The following is a 22,456-nucleotide window of genomic DNA, read 5'->3' as shown; positions in this document are numbered from 1 at the left end:
TAATCCTCAGAGAAGCTGATACTTGCAGCAACATGATGATGCATGGTCAAGCTCCAGATGACTTTATAAAGCTGAGCTATTTTTACAAAACAACCGTTTGGGGCTAGGTAAAATAATGGCAAAATAAGATTCATTTCAGAAGAGGTGTTTTACTGCCTCAGTTGGTAGCTTCGTAGCTTTGCTCCAAGCAAGCTGAAGTCAGTCACTGTTTATGTTTTGTGTGTGTTCCTGAATATTCAGAGGAGAGCTGCAGTGTGAGGCGTTGTAGAACAAGTGTTAATAAATCACAAGCCAGTGGCTGTGTCCCACCACTGCAGAAAGAGGGATAGTGTGTGCAGGCTTTCCTGTGTAGGGAAGGGATCACGAACGGTAAAATTGGCTAGGGGAAGAGGATGATAGTGTTGCCAAAAATCACCTCCATGGTTTGATTTAGAAAAGCCAGATGTCCTTTCAGCTTAAATAGGTGACCACAGCAAATGGAGTTAATAGACGAAGCTTCCAAGTGCTTACTGGAGCTGCAGTTTATGAAGGATAAATGAGAAACTGCTGAGTGCTCAGACTCTGTACCAAACTTTTATTGCTTGGTTTGGAAACCACAGATTTCCTCCTTTTTACTCTTCCTTTCTCTCAGATTAAGTTGTTTTGAATCACTGTCTATTTGTGACACCCAAACGAGACCACAGGCTTCTGTAAAGCTGCCCTTCAGCCGCGCTGTCCAGTGCTGCTCACTGAATTGGCAGCCTACACCTTGCTTTCTCTTGCTTGTTCATAAGCAGAGATCTCCCCCCAAACCTGGAAGCATTGATCTGTGGGCCTCAGCCAATAAATTGAAGTGCAGCAGATTCTCCCTTTAGTAATTCCAGATGTCCTATATCCTGAAATATGTTTATCTGCAGTAGCTAGCTCTGCTTACATATGTTTTCATAACCCATTGAAAATGTACATGCTAAAGCAGCAAAATTGTTATTGTGGATGAACTGATCATCATCGTGGCCCATGGGTTATGATACCACTCTCATGATGTGATACGTAGATGTGGAGCATTCCAGGAATATATTTCTTCTTGGTTCATTACCATAATCATACAGAAAACTAAATTTCCTTTGTAGTGTCTTATTTTCTTTATTATCAAGAAAGAAAACTGACATTCATAGATCATCTGTTTCCTGAAACTGTCTGAACTGCATTGAAGCTCAGTTTATGCAATGCTTAGAACACAGGTTTGATTCTTAAGTCCATGAGATGCCCATGAAAGTCTCTAATGAGTGATAACTCTTAAGAAATACAGACTCGCAGCTTTCTTTGCTCCCCTCCAGGCTGAGAATGAGTGTGGTCAGCTGAAGGAGCTGTGTGACCGGCAGGCTGAGCAGCTGAGCAGAACCAGCCAGAAGCTGCAGGAAAAAACATCAGAGAATGAAGCAGATATAAAAAACCTGAAAGAGACCATTTTTGAGCTGGAGGACCAGGTGGAACAACATCGTGCTATAAAACTTCACAATAACCAGCTCATCAGTGAGCTAGAAAGTAGGTGGAGCCAAAACAAAGGATTCAAGTGAACTTTAGAGGCTCTGTTATAGCAGCAACAGGGAGGAGGAGGCATGTCTTGCTGTGTGACAAGGGCCTCACTTTAGAAATACTCCAATTTGGGCCAGTAATAGAATGGGTTGGAAGGGGCCTTAAAGATCATTGCATTCGAATTCTTCCTGTTCATGCACAGTCACTATTTTAAGTTAGTGCTATAGAAATATTATTAGATACAGTCCCCAAGCTTTATTCTTCAGCAAAGTTTATATTGCCCATTCTAGAAGTGGAATTATTGGTCTTTTAAAGAGCTTCTAGGGCAAAGCCTAGGAAGAGCTGTGCAGTTGAGGTTGCTGCTGCGTTGTGGAGGGGCAGCTGCCACCTGGTGGAACGAGAGATATGTCTCGCTCCGGGGAGTGAGTGATCCTGGATGTGGGATTCTATAAATCTAAGTCTGGTTTAATGCTTAAAAATAATGACCTGTTTCAGAGATGCTTGGGTAATAAATCTACCATTGATTCCATTCCTGATCCATTGACAGAGTCTATTTAGTCTTTCTAGTGGTGTTACTAGAAGCAAGACCAAACAGGCTTGTCTGCCCTCCCCATTTTCACCTTTCAGCCTTGCTCATGTCTTTAATAATCTGTTTCCTTTTTTACTGTTCCTAGGTAAAGCAATGAAGCTGGAAGAACAAAAACAAGATACAGAGAGGCAGCTGAAGGCTCTGACTAAGCAAATGAAGGTAAAGCTTGGACTCCTTGACAAAGCTAAGCTGAGCTTTTCTTGCAGTATACTGGATTGAGAGAAGCATTGTAATTTCTAGAACAACTGTATAAAGCTCTACATCCTTTCATTCACCATTTCTCTTATTTCTAGCTGGGCTTTTATGGCTGTAAAGGAAAAAATATAATACATCCTTTGCAAATTACTTTTTTTTTTAACCTATGAACTTCTACTTTGGAACAGCCATTCCTGTTTCATGAATGATCAGTAGCAATGAGCTCTTTGCAGCAACAGTACCTGTAGTAGTATCACAAGTCTGAAAGATCAATAGCTATAGGAAGAGCTTTGATTTACTTTCTGTATTGGAGTGGAAAGCTCAGCATCAGTTTCTTCTTTGGCAATCTTGTTGATACTGTGTAAAGAGGCAAGTGTTTAGTTTGACTTTGGTGTCATCTTGAAACTGTGGTGAAACCCTGGTTTTGTGATCACTGCAAGAGAGATCAGTAAGAAAGTGCTCAGCGCAAATAGGTGCACTTTTACAGCAAACAGTTTGGGGTTCTGATTGCTCTTTCTAGGAAGATACAGAAGAGTGGAGGCGTTTTCAAGCTGATCTGCAGACTGCAGTGGTTGTTGCCAATGATATTAAGTGTGAAGCCCAGCAGGAGCTCCGTGTGGTAAAGAGAAAGCTTCAGGAGGAAGAGGAGAAGAGTGCCAGACTACAGAAGGAGCTGGATGAAATGAAGGGCAGCAACAGGTTGGTTACTTACAAAGGCTGGGATTTGATCTGTGACTGCTAACATGCATGCAAACAGTGCTTTGTCAATAACAATTCATTGGCTTGGACATGCACGTTGTCTGTTTTTAACTCTTCTGCCAGATTTTGTCGTCTCTAAAATGTTTCTGTTCTTTTTCTTTTTGGCAATCTAATTCTATCAACTAGGCCATGAAGGTTTTAATATTAAGTAACAATTGCCAGTATATTCCTACAGCTTTGTTCTCAATACAATATTCTACTGTGGTTTATTGCCTTCGTAACTCTCTGTGCAGTTGTATTAAACCATCTGTGAAAAGTTTGGTTGGCTACATCCAGAAGAGAACTACTTAGCTTGAGAGGAGTCAAGGACTGTATGTGTTGAAATGAAAATGAGGACAGGCTGGACTTAAGTTCTGCAAGTCCGATACGTGTTGAGTGATCAATGCAAGTACTAGGTTTCCTTATTTCACATCTCCTGTCCTTAATTTGAAACCTGTTATGTGATCAGCTGTGTTAAATGGTCTGGATGGTGGCCTGGGTTAGCTTTTAGCCCAGAAGTGACTTTGTTATGCATTGGACACACCTGTAAGACATTTGCTGTGTCTCAGTGATTGGAGGGGGAGCAGTAATTGTGAACTATTTGGAGATATACCCCAACAGGGTAAGCTGTATGTGTGGGGCTTCCCTCTGTGTCATGGTAAGAACAGAAGTGACTTTTACAACTAAATCTGGAACCAGTGCAGATGTCTTACAACGTGGTTTTTATGCAATGCATGTACCATCTTTCGTGCCAAAAATCCTATTACAATTGAAGTACTGAATAAGAGATGGAAAAACAAAAGATGTATTAGAAGTGAGAACCAAAATTTCTAATGAAGACAATGCTTTGCTCTTTTTTTGCATTGATGTAAATAGAGCAAGCAGAGCTACAGTGATGAAAAACTGTACAGGGGGAATGAAAAAAGACAACACAAACCAGTTGTACTATTTATCAATAATGTGTGCCAAACTGGTACTGTTCCTTTAGATTTTTCAGTTTAATCTGTTTCTTAGTAGATTCATGGCCACTGGCAGAATAGCTGTGAGAACACAGTGAATCCTGTCATTTCCTTCAGGTGGAGTAGCAGTCTGGCTTTGTTGCACATGGTTGCTTGCTGGTTTCCATTCAGGAGTTGCCACAAGCAGCTGTACAGTAGATGACAGAAAAAGGATGGGAGGGCTTTTGTGTGAAGGTGTATGGATCAGAATTCCTGAGTTGAAGAAACAAAAATAAAGGAATGTGTTTAAGCTCCAGTTTCATGATCAGAGTCCCCAGTGGATGTAAAGAAAAGCTATTACAGACTATGTGTTCAGACAGAATGATTACCAGACAGTACTTAAGTTCTGGGCTGTTTCCATTGCTAGTTTGTTCTTAAGGGAGTTTCTCTTGTATAGCGTGGGTCCATATGTAGGTGAGAATCATATACCTGTAGTTTCCCTTTATTCTTCTTTTTATCTGAAGATTATTCTTGAAGATCATGACTAATCTGAAGATAATAATACTTAAACTGAATAGATGACCTGCTAATTTGCAAATTGGGATGTTTAGCTTCCATGTGTAAGGAACATGGCTGCATTGTCAGCTCTTCGGCATAAAAAGCCTAAGCTGCAAATACTACTTTCGAAATGAGATCCCCAGAATCCATCCATCCATAGTTCCAGATGGAGGTATTCAGACATGCATTTAATTATGTCAGATTTGGCATTTGTGTCTCCCTCTTTCACATATGTATAAATAAATGTCTGTCTCTGTGTCCTGTTAACTATCTGTATAGCTTGCTTCAAGTACTGCATTGGTCATGGATCCAGATATGCTGTCTGCAGTGGGCAATACTTAATCTCTTTCAAAGACAGGAGTTGAGACCCAGTTTTGCATGTGATTTTAATTGAAGTGTAAAATAATTTAAGTACGGTTTGACTCGGTGTCCATGCAGAGAGTTGCAATCAATGCACAGGATTTCTGTGCTGAGTGGTATGGAGAACATAATGAAGCCTATGCAAGTCACTGCCTAAACAAACCAGTGATAACAGCTAAGCACTGAAATGTTAACACTGTACTGACCTATGAAACCTATTCTTGAAGTTGCCAAAGCTGCAGCTGAGAGCCAGTTCTCCACTCCCAGATGGTTTTGTATTCTGAGGTCACTGTCTTCCCCAGCACCTCAGCTTCTTTCACCCAGAAGATTCTGGGATAGTCTCATTGTTGCTTTTAGTCAGCCTTCACAAATGCTGCTGCTCAGAATCAGCAGTAGACTCTGGTACGTGTGGTGACTTGTAGTGCATGCTCGGCACTGGTGGAAACAGTTTGTAGCATGATACTTTGACACAGTCTATAAAGTATTCCTCGTTTTTGTTAATGCTGAGCAGCTGTGCACTCAGCTGAATTTCTGACAGTCCCTAGTGAAAGTTCCCTGTTGGAGTTTGAAGCTCTGATTGGAAAATGTACCTTCCAAATAACTGCTACTCAAAGGTTTTTGGCAAAATCTCAGCCATCTCTTGAGTGTCATTAGACTCTACCTCATAAATTGATCCTGAAGCCAATTTATCTTCTATGACATCCTGCCATTTTAATGTTTGCTTGTGGCTGCCTGAGTTCCTGCCTCCAAGTTTGATTTCACTGTTACGTTCTTCTAATCAGACAAAAAGTCATTTTTGGTTCAGGAACAGCCAAAGAACTTGCAGAAAAAAATCCTGATGAGGTCATCAGAGTTCATCTGAATGAAGGTAAGAGCCTCCCAAAGGCATCTTTAACACAGATTTAATGTCTAATTCTATGACTAAGAATGCTGGGGGGAGGTTGGACCACCATCAAACAAATGGAATGAGGAAGAGAGGAGTTAACTTGTCCCAAGTTAGTACTGATTGACACCTCCAAATTGACCCATGTTTCAAGCAGTCCTCTATGATGTTTTTGCATCCTAATTAACATTATTTCTCTGCAATAAAATGCAGAAGCTTTTACAATCCACTGCTGTGTAACTGTCTCCTCACAGGCAGTGGAAATTGAAATCATATAGTCTCCATCCTTGGAGGTTTTCAAGACCAGACAGGGTAAGAACCTGAGTAACCTGGTCTGACCTCATAGCTGACCCTGCTTTGAGCAGGAGGCTAGACTAGGTGACTTCCTGAGGTCCCTTCCAACCTGAATTACCCTGTGATCCTGTAGCAAGTTTCAACTTTTCAAAACACCTTGGAATTAAATATATTTTTGTAGCTCTTTTGGAATTGAATATTGAAGCAGTGATTAAAAAAAAAGAGTTTGTAACAAAGGAAGAAAGTTATTGCTGAAAGTACCTCAATTATAGATGCCTTTTTTTGACTTCATTAGACACCCATTTCCAAGCCTTTCTGGCAATACACTGTTTAGCAGCAGTGAAAGCTTCATGGTCATACTTTAACTTTTTCCCTTCAAGTTCTCAGAATCATTTTGGATTATGTGCCTTGAACCAAGAATATGGAAGGAAGACAGTTGGGCTGAGAGTAGTGCTCAGAAACCAGAGAAATCCTATCTGTAATTACATGAGCAACTTCTTAGAGTAATAAAACAATTTAACCAGATCTCCAAACAGAAGTCTAAAGTGAAGAATTTGATGTATTCCACTAATTTGCTTCTGTTCTTCCTCCTAAAGTCTCAAATGCCACAGCATGGCAGTGTTACACGCTTTTTCTCTTGGAATTAAGCTTGTACTGTGTATTAAACCCTGCTGTCAGTCTGTATGTGTTGATGTGCTGCTCATTTGTGCCTGTGTTTTGCGGCTGTTCTGTTTTATAGAGGTTCAATAGTTCATTCTGCTGTCACTGAAAGTAAGCAAACTAGAATGTCAGAGCAGGGTTCTCCAAGTGCTCCAAGTCACTAGTTAGTGACTTCTCAGAGTTGTGTAGGATTATTTGGGGGTTTTGGTTTTATTTTGCTGAACAGATTATTCTGTGCCCTTTAGTATAAGAACCCTGAAACAGATGCTGCGACTGAGGTAAAGCAGTTACCTGGAGGGGTTTATGTACCCATTTTAAATTAATAGTCCTAAATTATTAGAGGAGAGGAAAGCCAGGAACGTTACCACCCCAGTCCTTTGAAATTGGTTCCTTGGCTTTAAATACTTAATTTCTTTCTGTATGAGCAGCAAAGATTTCTTTTCTTTGTACTTTGTATTGCTGTTTGCTCAGCATCTCCCAAAGCTGAATTAGTGGAGTGTTAAGGCACTCCTCCAAGCTTCCTAGCAACACCATCAGCATTTCCCCCCTTCTTTCTATTTAGTGATGATGGGATGATTAATGTAGAGAGCTGTACATCAGGATGGGCATTATATTGCTTCTTATAACTTCCCTGATTGTTGTCTGTATCTCCATAGGTGCCTGATCTCTACCAGTTAACACAGCCCTGAATGGAGGCATAGCCAGGCCTGTGGGAGACTTCAGGACATATCTTCAACTTGCAGCTGAAAAGGGAAGTTCCAGTTTGAGAAAGCACCTCAAGGTTTTTATTGGCCTGCAAAAGTCAAGTGTACTGCAAAGTGTGAATGCTGCTCAGGTCCACCTCCTCCTCATGGGGAAGTGCCTATTTCTTTGTTTCAGAAGGCTTCTTGCTTCAGAAGACTCCATGAGGTGGAAGAAGCCAACGAGGCCATAGGAAGTAATCCCAGAGATCTGGGGAACTGAAATAACTGAGGGCTTTTTGGAGAGATGGGGATTATTTGCCCTGAAACAGAAATTCAAACATGCTATTTTAAGCTTAAGCAAAAAATAAAACTGTGTATGTCTAACTTGTAAAATCAAATGTGCATACACATTATGAATTCTCCGCTAGTATTATATTCCTAGATCTGTGTGTGTCTAAATATTTATGTATATGGATCAGCGTGTCTGTGTATATATACACACACAGACTCAAGAAGGAGGTTACTGAAATCCAGCAGAAAAGCTAAATAGAAACATGAACTTGTTTTTTTCAGTTTCAGCTGCTTTGATGGTTTCACATCTTTAATATTGTATTGACAAGGCACTCACCACTGGGTGGCATGTCTGACTTGGTGTGACTTAGGAAGTGGGGTGGGGCCCAAGGAGTGTGTCCTGCTATGACTTTGACAGAGAATGTCGCATGTGAGGTTTGTCCTGGCTATGAGAATTGCAGATGGAGAGATCTGAATGAAAAGAAATGAATATATCAAGCCCCTAGTAAATATTCTGTCAGAAAGGAATCTTTCTCATGCCCTTAACTCAGGTGAAGTATACAACGATCAGGGAGAACTTGCTGAAGTTCAGCTTTCCAACTGGAGATGTCTGGAGACAGCCTTACTTGGATGCTAAGGAGAAACTCAGAAGCCACTGCCTCTACCAGGAGATCATCAGGATTCATTCCAGGACTGGAATTTCATGTTTTGGCTGTGGGATTCCCATCTCTTCGTTCTGGATGTGAAGACATAGCAAGGGCCTGTCTCAGAGCAGGCTGAGCTAGTAGAGAATTCTGCAGATATCCTGGCTTTGGCATGGCCTTCACCGTTGTGCCGTGCTCCTGGAGTGCATGCATATATGCACACTTGTGTTGCCTTTCTTTTCTGTGCTGGCAGCTGTTGAATGTTGTTTCCTTATGTTTAATAAATATATATTAAAGTGCCAAATAAATGCTTAAGTGTCTGGAATTGTCTGCTGCCTGCCCTTGGCCTCTCTTCCGTTCTGTGCATCAGTAGCTATGTGTCTCTTTGTATCCCTTGGAGTTCAGGAGGATTCACAACAACAACAGGAACTGTATCAAAGACTAGATTGCAGAGTAATTATTTCTGAACATCTGGTTTTGTGGTCCTAGGCCACCTGTAGCAAAGAGCAGCTTAGAAATTTCACAGACTTGTGGAAGTTGCTGTTGCCAAACTGTACATTGAGCACAAAGACTTGCACGTTGTTGGTGGTCTGTTTTCCACATATTCCACACCTATTCCACACCTAGAAACTAAGGAGACTAACTCCTGCTGATAGAGAAGAGCTCACTGCATCTACTTCTCTTGCCAATGGATGAAACAAGGCAGTGGTTTTGTGGAAAAGACTGCACATTTTGATTCCTTTGTGGCTAAAGTGCTCTGTTTCCTCCTGGGGCTGCTCCACTTAAGCCAGCTGCACTTGCAGCATTTATCTATATAAACCATTCATTCTTGTTTCAAGGAAAGCATACAGTAGTGAATGACATTTAGATCAAATCGGTTCTTTTTGTAGCAGAGCTTACTTGGTCTTTTTGGATGGCCTAAGCTATACTAAGCTGAATAAATTCTGTGTACAAGGAGTCAATTTTGGCTTGGAGTTATGGCTTGTCATTGATTTTTCTAAGTTGTGTTTTCCTATCCTGTCCTCCTGAATTAGCTTGCTACTGCAAGTTAAGCTCTTACTCTTCTGCTTATCTCTTAAGAAACCTATATATGTACACATACATGCATCCCCTTACCATATAGATATTTTTTCCTCATTAAAAATGGAAGATGTTCACCAGGTTTTGTAACCGTCCATTGCTTATTGGCTGGCATGTGTGGTTTTAGTTGAAGCAAATGAGTCTCAGTACTATTCTTCCTGCCTTTTGTGCCAAGGTTTGCAGCATGAGAGGACTCCGTTTTCTGATGTGATTGTGTTTAGGAGGTTGTTTCAGGGTACATTAGGAGCCTGTTACAGATGTACAAACTTCAGATTACAGGAAGCATCCTAACAAAATTGGAACCGGTAGCAGCTCCAGCACTTGAATCTTCATAATTACCCTGCACAATGCCAGAGTAATGGAATGTGATTTCTTAATGGCCTTTTCTGTGTCACAGCATAGAGGCTGGTCTAGTTACTCTAACTTCATTTAACATGTTTGCATCCTTCTGCAATCAAAGGCTAGACTTAGGGGATGAGTCTGAGGCTTGGGCTGTTCTTGGAGTTAAATCCTAACCAATGAAGTGGTGGCTGCTTTGAGCATACCTCTGGCTTGGTTTGGTTTCAAGATTTGCCACTTGGCCTCCAGGCAGTTACTATTCCTTTCTTATTCTGGTAATACTCCACAAACCTTGTATGTACCCTTGTTACCTGGATAACTAGACAGAACTCTAGCATAGTAGCCTATTTAATCCTTGGAAGTGTAATGAATTGCAGTGGATGGCTTAGTATCTTGAGGCAGAAATCTGTTCTTCCTCTGTACTTTACTAGAAACAGGACTGCTTTAGCTTTTGTGCTTCTGTGTAACTAAAGTGCAAATACTATCACCTATTGGTCTGGTTTATGCTTTATGAAGCCACAAAGGGAAAACTAAAGGGTAGAACTCAGTCAACAAAACACTGGCTCCCTCAGAGCTCTGTGAACCTTACCCGATCTCCTTTCCTCCTTATTGGATTAAATGGAGTATGGAACTGAAATGGCTTTTTCTCTAGCCATCTGCCTTTGCAGGCTGCCCTGGCACACAAGAAGCTTGAATGAATTAGCAAAGGAATAGCCAATGTCTGCTTAAAGACAGCACCTCCTTAAGCTCTGCCAGAAATAGAAACATGTGTCATTCTTATTCTCTTATTCATTGACACCCTTCAGACCCCTGTATTTTGTAGACTGTGATACTAAAAGGAAAGAAGATAACTCTGACTTCTATTTTTAGCTCAATGGAAGTTGTTCAACCCCATAGGCACTTTCTGGATGGAGACCTCTGGCCTTCTTATGAAATGATTTCTGGTTTTGCTTTCACATAGCTCTTGGTGCGTACAGTGCTTAGAAGTAAGGAAAAGTGGTGACTTGTAAATCAGCATGCATTTCTTAAGCAGCCAGGAGATTAGGAAAGTAACATACGTGACTAGACTGTGTTATTAATTGCAGCTTTTCTAAGCCAAAGCTGAGTAATTATACTCAAAGTCTACCTGAGAGCTACTGGGTAAGTACAGTGTCAGTGCTAAGCAATGTCAGCCAGACCTGTAAAATGTGTGGTGTGACTAGAAGCAGCAGTTATACTGGATGATTACATCTGCTGTTTAACACGGCTGTGGTCTTCCATGTACTAACTCCTTTGAGCACCTAATCTTGACTTCAGATTTTCTTTTCAATAGAGTAACTTCATGATTTTTCCTGTTAAAATATGAGCCTTATTGCTGTTTTGAGTTTGTCTCTCTTCATTCCAGCCGTTGAATGTTGGTATTCTTATGTTTGCTCGGATGAAGCACTTAACGCTTTTATTCCCCCATATAGCTGCCTAAGGATTGTGATCGAGGTTTTATATGTTTAGCAGATGTCCTTGTTGATAAGTTGTAAGAGTTGAGTTGCCAAAGTTTTTCATTATAAAGTAGGTTTTCTGGTTTAATTTTTATGTCACTTACCTGAACCTGTCATTCTATTTTCAATGGTGGCATTTTAACTGGTAACAATTACTCCACCAGTGGCCACACCAACTGAAAACACAGAGTGTAAAATAACATCGTTCTCTTTGGTTACTTTCCTCGTTACACACTGAGGAGCACAGTAGTCCCTTGGCCCCTGTGCTGTATTGAAAGCCCATCTTCAGGTAATTATTGATCACAAGTCTCATCAAGTTTTTTTTGTCCGTGATAATTCTCCATCCTGTTTGAGGATGGGGAATGGAGGTGATATCATTAACAATGCAAGAAAGTTTGTTAGACTCAGTGATTTCATATTTGGCAGCACTGCAAGGAAAGAACATGAACTTTCTAATGAGTGGTTCATGTTCTGGGCATTACAATAAAAGATGTGCACTGTTGGATTTGCCTTACCATACATGTGTTTGCACTTCCTGTTGCCCCTGACTTTGATCTGGTTTTTGCTTCACAGGCTGATAGCTGAAGAGGTAGAATCTGTAGAGACAGATACAAGCAACCGCTGGCAAGGAGTCTGCATTAGCAGAGCATCTCCCACACCATCAGAATCTACAGCCACTGTGAAGTCACTGATAAAATCATTTGACTTGGGATGCTCAGGTATTTGAACACTGTATTTTGTAGTAAAAAAACATTTCTAGCAGCAAGAAGGTAATTTTTACCTTTTTGTGCTGCTTCTTAATGGATATTTTCTGTCAGTGCTTGCTACATAAATACTATCTGTGGCATATCACTGCATCAGTGGTTCCTTGTTCTGATGAGAGAGACATAGTTGGTTCTGAAATGCAGATGTTTCCACGTTTTTTTGCTTGCAGGTAGCACTGGACAAAATATCACAGTTCACAAAGTCCCCAGGAGCCCTTTAAGTGGAATTCCAGTGAGGACAGCCCCAGCAGCTGCTGTTTCCCCCATGCAGGTACAAGGAGCTCTTTCTGTCCTCATGGTTTTAAAATGCAGTGTTTGCTGCAGCATGACATAGCTTCAGCATACCAACATGCATATGTTGAAAAGGGGAAAGGGAAACTCATCTGTTTATTTGCTGTGAAACATCAAATGCTGTAGTGCTACTAACAAAAAGGATCAAAGTGAGTTTGTCTTTGATTCAGCTTAGAGTCTCAGTGGACGGATATGAACTCTTTGGAATACAATTCTGAACTTTAGTCACTGTTGACCAGAAAAATAGGTGTTGCTTGTTGGGAGTGAGTTACCAGAAACATCTGACTCAACTGCATAGCTGGCATGTAAGCCAGGAGGTGTGGGGTAAAATAAGTTTTTAAGATGTATGCTCCCAGCTATCCAGTAAGATCATACAGTGCTGAATGAAGGGCTCTTACAGTTGGGTTTTTTTGCCTCTTGAACCACAGCTCTCTGGAGTATTGGACTTCTGATGTCACTGCACTGATTTCTCTTAGCAGTTACCAAACCTGTGGTGCAATGTTACTGGAAATAGTGTTTTTGTGAATGATAGAGAAGCAAATGCACTATGCTTCCCAATTTCTATATATGCTAAAGATAGCATGCAATCAGCCTGCTGACCTTTCTAAGCTAGAGAAGCCATTGTATGTTTTCTGACTAGGTGGTCACTGAATTTACAACAGGATGTTCCTTTCTCACTCTGGGTAAAAGACAGTTGTGGGACTGAAGTGTTTAGGTGAGTGTTCTGAACTCAGATGGCTTTGAAAGGCTACTTAATGAATGTGTGAGCACATTTCCTTCAAAGAATCAGCAAAGGAAGTTAAAAGAATGGTATTAAACAGAGGTCTGGGAACCTTCTGCTAATGCCTGGCTTGAGGGAGTGTTAAAGCTGAAAACTGGTGTCAGGGCTTCAGAGAAAAGAATCCTTCTGACTTATGACTTGAGGTGCTGGGGACAGAGGCAAGGTTAGGAACAGGCATTTTTACTTTGGGTTTGTGACACTAGATTATGTTTGGCAAAAGGAAAATGTGATACAAATGGGAATGTGAAATAATTTAGGAACAAATGTGTTACCAGCTAAAATACCGTTCCTTTGTTAATTTATTTTTCACAACCATATATGCAGCTCTAGGTACAGCTGCTACCTTGTTGATGGGTTTCTGTATCCCTCCACCTGCTTTATGATCTTGAGGTAGCAGAAACATCTTTCTGCTTACCTATTTAAACATCATATCTGGTATTCTTCTAATTATCTTTTGTACATTTCTTTCGCAGAGACATTCTGTTTATAATAATGCCAAGCCAGTCAATAAAGGTGTTGCCAGACATGCAGATCTTTCAGACCTTCCTCTTGCAGGTAGGTTGCAATAAACATACAAATGTTGCCTCTTTTTACCAGTGAAAGCTTGCTGCCACTAACTGTTGGCCTCTGCCTGGGCCATTGTTCCTGTTCTCGTATGGTCAAAGGAAAAGAAGTGTCTTCAGAGTCTTTGTTTCAGAGAGCTTATTAATTTTGTTGTGTTTCCATTCCCATCATGATTGTAGCCTTAGAAACCTAAAAAATAGCTGATTTGTAATGGCTTGCCAACATAAACTTGCCTTCTTTATTCCAAAGTGTCCATGGCACCTCTCTAATCCATGCTGTGGAACTGGAGAGGATTGGATTTTGTTCAACATGTATGTATCTGGAACAAGGCCAAAGCACTGTCTTTTGAGGGTTTATTTGTTTTTAAATTGAGCTTCATTTGAAATACATCAAACATTGTAGATACTGAGGTGACTGGTTTAGGAGCAGTCATATTTGGGCTTGAAATAGTTTGTTTTGAGAGTTCTCAAGAGATGCGTTTGTTTTTATTTCACACTTTGCTTTTGTTCTCTTGTCATTTAATATTCTCTTCTACCAGTGTTTGTTTCCCATTTTCTCTAGGGCCCTTTATTTTCATTATCTAGTCCTGAATGTAGTTTTTGCATTGGAATCAAAGCTAGTAACAACAGATTGTTGAATTTTTAAGGACAGCTGAAATACGTTCCCTTAGTGAAACCTCAGTGAAACTGCAGGGAAGGACAAAAAAAGTTATCAGTCACAACTTCTTCATTGGTAGACTGGATTTTCTGCAATAGTTTGCTGTTACAGGCGAGAAATTAGAGTCTGGCTTCATTTTTAGGCTCTTCAGTTAATCTGCTAAGGTTTTCCCCATCATTCAAGCTGAAGAGATACTGGATCTGAACAGCAAAATGAGTTATAGGGTAGGTGGCAGCATAAATAACATCTTTTCTATGCTACTGGCATCTCCTGCAGGAATAAATGCTAAGCAAGCAGAAGTTAACAGTGGGACAGACAGAGTTTACTTACTTGTATCAGCTGGCTTCCAGTAAATGACTTGCATAAGAGCATGCAATAATTCTAAACAGAATTTAAAACCTTCTTAATCTCTATGAGTTTACTGTAGAATGAAGTAATCTATCAACTGTGTAATATAATGCCAGTCCTTAATAATAAATGTCCCACTTCAGGCCATGGATAATTACTGTTATTACCCAGAGACAATTGTTCTGTGAAAATCTATTGAATATGGTTTACCATCTAACAAGTTCCTGTATTTACAGCTTCTCTTTGTACCTGGGTTTAATTTAGTTCCAATAATCCATAGTAATGGCTTATTCACTATAAAGCTGTAATAGCTCTGGTTCCAATCTAAATACTTCTGGAAGGCAGTTGATCCAAGCCCTATGCAAACAACACTGAATTAAAAAATATCCCCAGGGAAATTCAGAGTGAAGTAGTCTCCATAATAATAATCTTCTGGCTGATTCCATCTGTGCAGTACCACAGTAGGGTTCTGTGATGTCCTTAATATGACCCAAATGTTACATCGTTGGAGAGGGTTTACTTTGTGGAGAGAGCTGATCTTTGCCTGTGATCTTTTTTTCATTTCAAATCAGAAGTTTACTGGGTCTGTCTTGGAGTACCTAAAATAAGTCAAAGGAAGGACACTGAAGTAAGACTCAAAGTACAAAGCCGGATACTGTTAACTTGCACCACTTCAGGCACTACTGTATAATTCAAGCCAGTAACTGCAAAGTTCCTTTAAATACTGCAAGTATAGTGTTAACAGAATAGGATTTTCCTTATGTTGCATATTTCACATGCAATTATTGTCCTGTTTCTCATTCCAAATGACTCCTAATATCCCTCCTCCTTCATCTTTTCTTTCCATCTAGATGCTGCCAATATTCTTTATACCTATCTGGGATCCTTCCTTCTCTTTCCTTTTTCTGTACCATGTATGAGCACATCCTGAATGATTGGCACGGCACTTCCTGATTAGACCATGCCATTAGCCAGTCCAGTTATGTTAATGGCAATTTAACAGTGCTCCTTTTTTGCTATTCTTATAAGCTAGCAAGAAACCTACATTCCTCTTCATAACATTCACATTTTGTTTAGTTATATGCCTTTTGCACTAGATCTGTTTCGCTAAGCAGAATTTGCTTAGATTTGAAACAGTCCCAAGAATCATTGATTGTTTGCCTGTCTTACTGGTGTGACTATTTAAATTTGAGGCAATTGCCCATAAATCCAGCATAATGAGGAGCTAGAAGAGTCATACATTTGGAATATATAGTGGAAAACCAACACAAAGTATGTCACATGCCATTTCTTGTTTGCTGTGGGTTCATGGTGGACACAAAGAAGGAACAGTGAGTGGAAGGAACACCTTGATTAGGGTATATGCAGTTCAGTGCAAAACTCTGCCAGCAGCCAAGCTGGCATGGTTTCTGTCCTTTTCCATCTGGACTTAATAGATGGGAACTTATCAGCCCTGTATGCTGTGGAGAAAAGGTGCAAAATGCCTATAGCTCACAGCAGCTGCACATGCTTACAAAACTCAGGAAGCAAAACTAGGGCAGCTGCATGCCTGTTTGAAGGATGTGTTTATCTGGCAACTGCTGATACACACACCCCACTCACTGCTGAAAAGCAATTAAGGGCTGATTCAGTGATAGACACCTTTGCTGAAGGTGAGATAAGAAGGAATTCACACCTCTAGGTGATATGGCAGTAACTGATAATGAACATCAGGAGGGAACTGAAAAGGAGAACAAATTGTGTTCTATAATCAATTAATTTCTGATAACAACTCATAATGTGCTGGCATAGATCCGGCCTTGTTGACAGCTTGCCTACAGAAAGGAAGCAGCCAACTTTCCCTGTGTAACACATCACTGTACCTCACGACTGATGTGAATCAGGAGATAATTTGTTTTCTATGATCTCTTTAGATTCTCTTAAAAAAACTATTGGATTCTACGGCTACTAATTTTGTTGATTTTTATACATACACACTCACTTGTATAAATATATATAATTTAAAATGTTACATAGAAATATGTAATATGTGTAATAAAAATATAGATGCATCAGCTGTGAATATATTAAGACTTCCCAAAGTCCTGTCAGATAGAGTGCCAAGCATCATATGATAACAACTGCCTCTTGCTGCTGCCTGGATCTGGGTTGTGTTCAGGAGACAAGAGGCTTTCTTATTACAAATGACTAATGGCAGAAAATGAATTCTTGTACTAGAGCTGGCCAGTCATGCTGAAGATATCTGGTGATCAGCTTTTGAACCTTGAAGACTGTAGATTTTGGTATTTCCCCTCATTCACCTGAGGCCCCTACCCCCCAGCAGGAGTATCAATCACAGGAAACCAGGCAGTCTGTACTGTTGAAATCATCAAAGCCATTCCTTGTTGTGATCACCTCTAATCTGCTCAAGGTTTCCTAGCCCCATGTGTGTTTAATGAACAAATGAGTACATTTGTTTAGAATCAAAACAGCTCACTGCATGTTGTGTGCTGGGTGGCAGGACAGTGATTAATCAAATTCCTCAGGCTGCAGACTGACAGGAGTTCTTTTAATTCCCACAGACCTTCTGAAGGGGAGAAATGAAGAGCTGAAACCAGACCATTACCTGCGTAAAAGCCCCTCCCTGGAATCCCTGAGCAAACCTCCTATGGCCTTCAGCAGCAGAATGCTTACCTCTACCCCCAGCAGCTTGAAACCCCAAAGCAAACTCAGGTACCAACTGTTTCCTGGGAAAAACAGCACACAGAAAGATTGACAGCATTACCTGACACTGTGATGGATGTTTTAATCTGGTGGACCTCTGTCTCCAGTGGAAACTCTGCTGGCTACTCTGTCCAGTTCAGAATTACCAGACTGTAGCAGATCCAGATGTCATAATTCAGATTATAATAACCAAAGTTATGTGTAAAATGAGCAATCATGGAAAAATGAGGAATTATGGCAAAATGAGGATAGAAAGCTCTCAGCAGCCACGAAGTTATATACAAGAATTCCATCATGTGTACGAGTGGTATTACTGTAGCTTTGCATGTTCCGGAGCGTTAAAAGCTAAAAGCTTTGAAGTCTAAGGAAAGGGTGGACACATAACTGTCTTCTGTCTTGACAGAAGATGTACTTTCTTCTGATCTCCACCATTATTTCCAACAGTAGAAGCTGTAGAGTGGAGACAATGCAGGTGTTTTGACTGTTGGCCTTGACTGCAATACAGGTTCCAGATTTTTCATTTTATTCAAGAACTCATTCTGCAGCAGCACAATAAGATGTGAATTTGCTGTTACAGATTCTTTAGATAGTTTCTTTCCATTCTACATTCTCTATTCCAGTTTTCAGTATGTAAAGCAAGAGATTACTTGAAAATGTTATAAGTGGAGTTGATGAAAATGATAGCAGAAATGCATGATTAACACACGCCATCAAACGTCCATGGGCTGATGGTTTTTCAGCTTTATGTGTGTGGTTATGCCAACTGAATTTGTCACATTTAAGGGCAAATAGAGGATGCAAGTTCTGAAAGCTGTTACAGTTTGGTTTACATTTAGGTTCTGTGCTCCCATTCTGCTTTGTCATGCAGATATTATTTACACACTGGTAAAGAATAAGAGACTTCAAGCATATTTGTCTATTCTGTTTGCTTCCCTGGATTAGTGTGGAGAGAAAGGACCCACTGGCAGCCCTGGCTCGAGAGTATGGTGGTTCAAAGAGGAATGCTCTGTTAAAATGGTGCCAAAAGAAGACTGAAGGTTACCAGGTAAGGGAAGAGGTACACTTTTACTTTTCTCTGGAGAGTATTTCATCACTTCCCTGTAGGTGTGCAGAAAGCAATGTCACTTCAAAGAAATATGTGTTATTTCAGTCTGCTGATTTTCATGTTTACTTCTACTGGATGTTTCCATCCTCTTCCTTCAGATTTCTTAAACACTGGAGTCCCCAATATTACATTTTCATAAGTAATTAATGTACAAAACCCAAAATACTGCATCAAAGGTTGCTGATGGTTAGAAACAGAGTGTATATGTGCAGCAGCTTCAATTCAGCATCCATTTTTGAAATTACATTGTAGTATTTTTCTGTAAGCTTTTGTGGGCATTGTGCTATTGTGAGATTTTTTTCATTGGTCATTTCTGTAAAAACCAAAGAAATATTTCTTTATGTAGCCTTGACCAAACGAAGTTTGCAGCTTGGAGCCCTGCTCTTTTTAATCTCCTGCAATTTAACAGGGATTTTACAAAGCAAGTTTTGACCACTTGAGAATGGGTGAACTCTTTGCAGAGTGAATCCAGTTCTTATATGGCTGTTGCTGTGCTTACCAAGCTCTTCCTGGTGTTTGTATGCAGTTGGGTTAGGCCTTTGGTTCTGCTTGTAACTGAGCTGTAGAAGGCAGTTACAGACAATAGCTCATCCTGTGATATATGCTGGGTGTGCAGGACATTCTTGGTTTGATATAATGTGGAGATTTTTCTTTCTTAAGAATAATATTGTTTGTTACTTAGAGCAGAAGACAAAAGCCGTTATCACCACATGATATGCACCCTGGAGCAAGTCTTTAATAAAAGCAGAGTCTATCTTTTAAAGTAAATAATAAAATACTTTTTTTTTTCCTGCACAACCAGCTCTTTATGAAGCATTAGCTGCAGGGGGCAGGAGTTTGGAAGAAAAGACAGTAGCTTTCCCTTTAAATAAACTGAGCTATAAAAGCCTGAGTCATTTCTTAATGCTGGCATATAACACTCGCAGGACAGGTATCAGAAAAGCTTTTGATTTTAGACATACCTTAGAAAGAATAAGGCCAGGGTTAGCATTTTGCCCCAGGTTCTGTGAAACTGCCTAAAAGGCTACAGTGGTGTCCCCTGAAACTGTGTCCTATGTTCTGTGTTGATTTGTTTTATAGCTCTTCTACTAAGATTCTCCTGGTCTTGGATTTGGAAGCATGGGGGAACAGTCATGTGTAGTCCTCAGGAAACAATTTATGAAATACAACTTTTCCAAGTCTAACTCCTGTTAAGCAAACCCATCTTGAGGAACACTTTCTCCTGACAGTGTTGCTCTTTTTTGTTTCAAATGGTATATGTGGTGAGCTTCTTCCACTTCTCTTAGAGCAGTGTAACTCTGAGTTCACTGGTAGAAGTGCTCTCTGAGAGTCAGCCTGTAGGTTTTTTTTTCTCTGATTATACCCAAGTTGGACTAAATGTATTGCTTTTAGAAATTATTACGTGACTTTGCAAATACAGAGGCCTGTCCTGATCCTGTAGGTACCAGATGGGCACTAGAAGTGACAAGTATTCCCTCTGTGGTAGAAAAGACAAGGAATCTTGTTTTTCTATGCTGAACCCAAGTAGTAGAGCTAACAGTGTATCATCAGATAGCAGGCCACCCAGGAGGTATGCAGGCAATCTGGGTCTATTTGTTTTTCCTTTTAGTATTAGTCTCTGGAGGAAAGTATGTCCAGGCTTCAGAGGACAGTGGATGTCTTTGCTTCATATATGGCTGCTGGCGTGTTGTTGCTACGTGACTGTCCAGATGATGTTTCAGGAAAAGCTTTGTTGGTTCTGTTCCTGCTCTGATGAGGCTCTTGTTCATGGCTGTCCTCTGCCGTTACTCTGCCTAAAGCAGCAGAATGAGTTCTCAGCAGTTTTTGAGAACAAGCAGGCAGAGCACTGACAAACACTGTGTAATCCAGGAGAGCCTGAGAAGTTCAGACTCTGGTGTGGTGAGGGACCTTATTACGCAGAATTGTAAGATTTCAGGGCAGAAATTCGAGGGAGATGAACCAAAGAACAAACATGGTATTGATTTATGGTGAGAGCCTTGCTTCTCTATCTTCACTGCTGCATTTAGAGGCATTATCTCTTGGACATTCTTCCTCAGATTCTCTTTCCATTGCACTCTTTTGGTGCATTGACAAACTTTTCTTGAACTTGCTTTTCCCAGACCCTTGCACTCTTAAGATAAGGCTGATATTAAACTCCACAGGGAATTTTTATCCTTCTTGTGTACAAAGAACTGGAGTGGAGTAAAGAACGTCATCCTCCTTCCTGCCTTCCTTCCACTGCAATGGTGGGAATGAGGTAATGAACTCCACTGAGCAGAAGCCCAGTGATGTGCATAACTTCTTTTCCATCAATAATACCACTGTTTATGAGACATCATCTGTGCAAATCTCAATATAATCTGTCTGTCATGTTCTATCATGAAGCCCAGAACCACACATAACTTTGGACACAAACTGCTTTCAGCTCTGTGACATACCGGAATGAGAGAATAAGACTTGCTGCTTGGCTGCCTAACTTCTTTTTTTCAGTGTCCGAATGTACTGCCTTTAAGTTTTAGTAACAGTTGATCTGAGCTGGTGAGGAAGAGGGAGATTCCTTTGTTTAAATTATGAAGTTACCAGATTTCATTAAATAGTATGAACAAAATGGATTAGAATAACTGATATTCTCAGTAGCGGCTACTGCCAGTGTCCCAGATTCCTTGAAGAAAGCTGGATTAGTGACCTAGGAAGGTATCTGGGGATAAGACCTAGGGACCAGCACACAAGGCTCCGCTTTTTAAATGCTTTAATCCATACAAGGCTTATCCTATAGATAGAAATTGACATTTTGCTCTTGACATATATTATAGAATCATTTATGCTAAAAAAGACCTTAAGGATCATCAAGTCCAACTGTAAACTGTCCTTTCATTGACTGTAATGGGAACATTCCCTGGCTTTGAACTTCAGCATGTTCCCCAGGAGGCAGTCTCATAAAACAAGAGAGGGAAGCTGGAGGGAGTTGAGAGAAATGCAGCACAAATCAGTAGTGGCCTGGAGGGGGGGGGGGATGCTTTTAAAAAGAGAAATTGTATGAGTTTACAGTAACAGAGTGGAAATGTGGAAGCATCGATGTTTCTCTGATCTGCTGTGTCATTACTAAGATCCCTGTTTAAACAGTGAGTTGATAACTAAAAGATGTGAATGCAAAAGAGAGAATAACTATTTAGAATGTGAATTACTAGAATGAAAATGAAGTGGAAGTTCAGTTTAATGACTGTGAGAAAAGAACATGAAAGTGGGATTGCATAAACTGTGGCATAATCAGTGGTATGATTTCAGTTGTAATTCAGTGCTTAAATGAATGTTATCTGGCGTTTTGGCCATCCATTTTGAATAACTGTGCAGGGGGGGTGCTAAAAAATTCTCTGCAGTAAAAGGAATTATAGTGAAATAAGACTTTGGGTTCAGTGGCTTTGTGCAAAACTTCCTTTCAGGAAAATCTCCCACTTAAAAAACCTCAACCCTAATCTAATGTATGGTTCCCTATAAGAATTGTGACCTGGCACATGATATCTTTTGCCAGACATGCATAGACTGTTCCTTCTGCTTCTCTGAATTTGTTGACATCATGGTGTATAATGTAGGGTGATGAGATGACCAGATCTGAGAACTGCTTTTGTGGCTCTGGAACTCAATTACCACAAGTCCTTTAAACCACAAAGCCTGCTGAGAGCAAGTTATTTATGTTAAAATAGCTTTTTCTCTGTTGTCTTGTGGGTTTTTCTTTCATCTATTTAAAAAGATTATACATCATAGCAACAGTGTGAAGTAGAAATTGGGTGCCTCTTTTCTAATAGACTCTTTTCCTGTGAGTTGTAACTCCTGGAAGCTGCTGAGAGTCATTCTTGTTGCATTATCACCTTCCATAATCATGTCATTAGTAACTGTAATGTTATTTAAGTGCCCTGGTTCTGTTTGCTCTCTGTGGAGACCATTTGTCAAGGGGCCAAACCTCTCTAGATTAAGTCTATTGCTATCCACAGATGTATTGTGAA

General features: G+C 40.3%; 1 protein-coding gene across 6 annotated transcripts in view; it reads left to right on the top strand.

Annotated features, from left to right (window-relative positions):
- SPECC1 (sperm antigen with calponin homology and coiled-coil domains 1) overlaps positions 1-22,456 on the top strand; it is an 84,094-nt gene that overhangs the window by 43,284 nt on the left and 18,354 nt on the right. For 3 of the 6 annotated variants that reach the window (XM_031043582.2, XM_031043581.2, XM_031043583.2), the window contains 8 exons: positions 1,317-1,524; positions 2,190-2,263; positions 2,820-2,998; positions 11,816-11,961; positions 12,177-12,277; positions 13,552-13,633; positions 17,209-17,359; positions 18,293-18,395. In XM_031043582.2, the coding sequence (XP_030899442.2) occupies positions 1,317-1,524; positions 2,190-2,263; positions 2,820-2,998; positions 11,816-11,961; positions 12,177-12,277; positions 13,552-13,633; positions 17,209-17,359; positions 18,293-18,395 (1,044 nt within the window). Of the gene's footprint in view, positions 1-1,316; positions 1,525-2,189; positions 2,264-2,819; positions 2,999-5,675; positions 5,762-7,386; positions 8,892-11,815; positions 11,962-12,176; positions 12,278-13,551; positions 13,634-17,208; positions 17,360-18,292; positions 18,396-22,456 lie in introns of those variants that run through there. The other 3 variants (XM_031043585.2, XM_031043584.2, XM_031043587.2) reach the window with 3 other exon arrangements.

The sequence above is a fragment of the Melopsittacus undulatus genome, chromosome 13, assembly GCF_012275295.1.
Source record: "Melopsittacus undulatus isolate bMelUnd1 chromosome 13, bMelUnd1.mat.Z, whole genome shotgun sequence".
NCBI classification, from domain to species: Eukaryota; Metazoa; Chordata; class Aves; order Psittaciformes; family Psittaculidae; genus Melopsittacus; species Melopsittacus undulatus.
The sequence above is the reverse complement of the archived record's forward strand: the minus strand, read 5'-3'. Positions and strand labels throughout refer to the sequence as shown.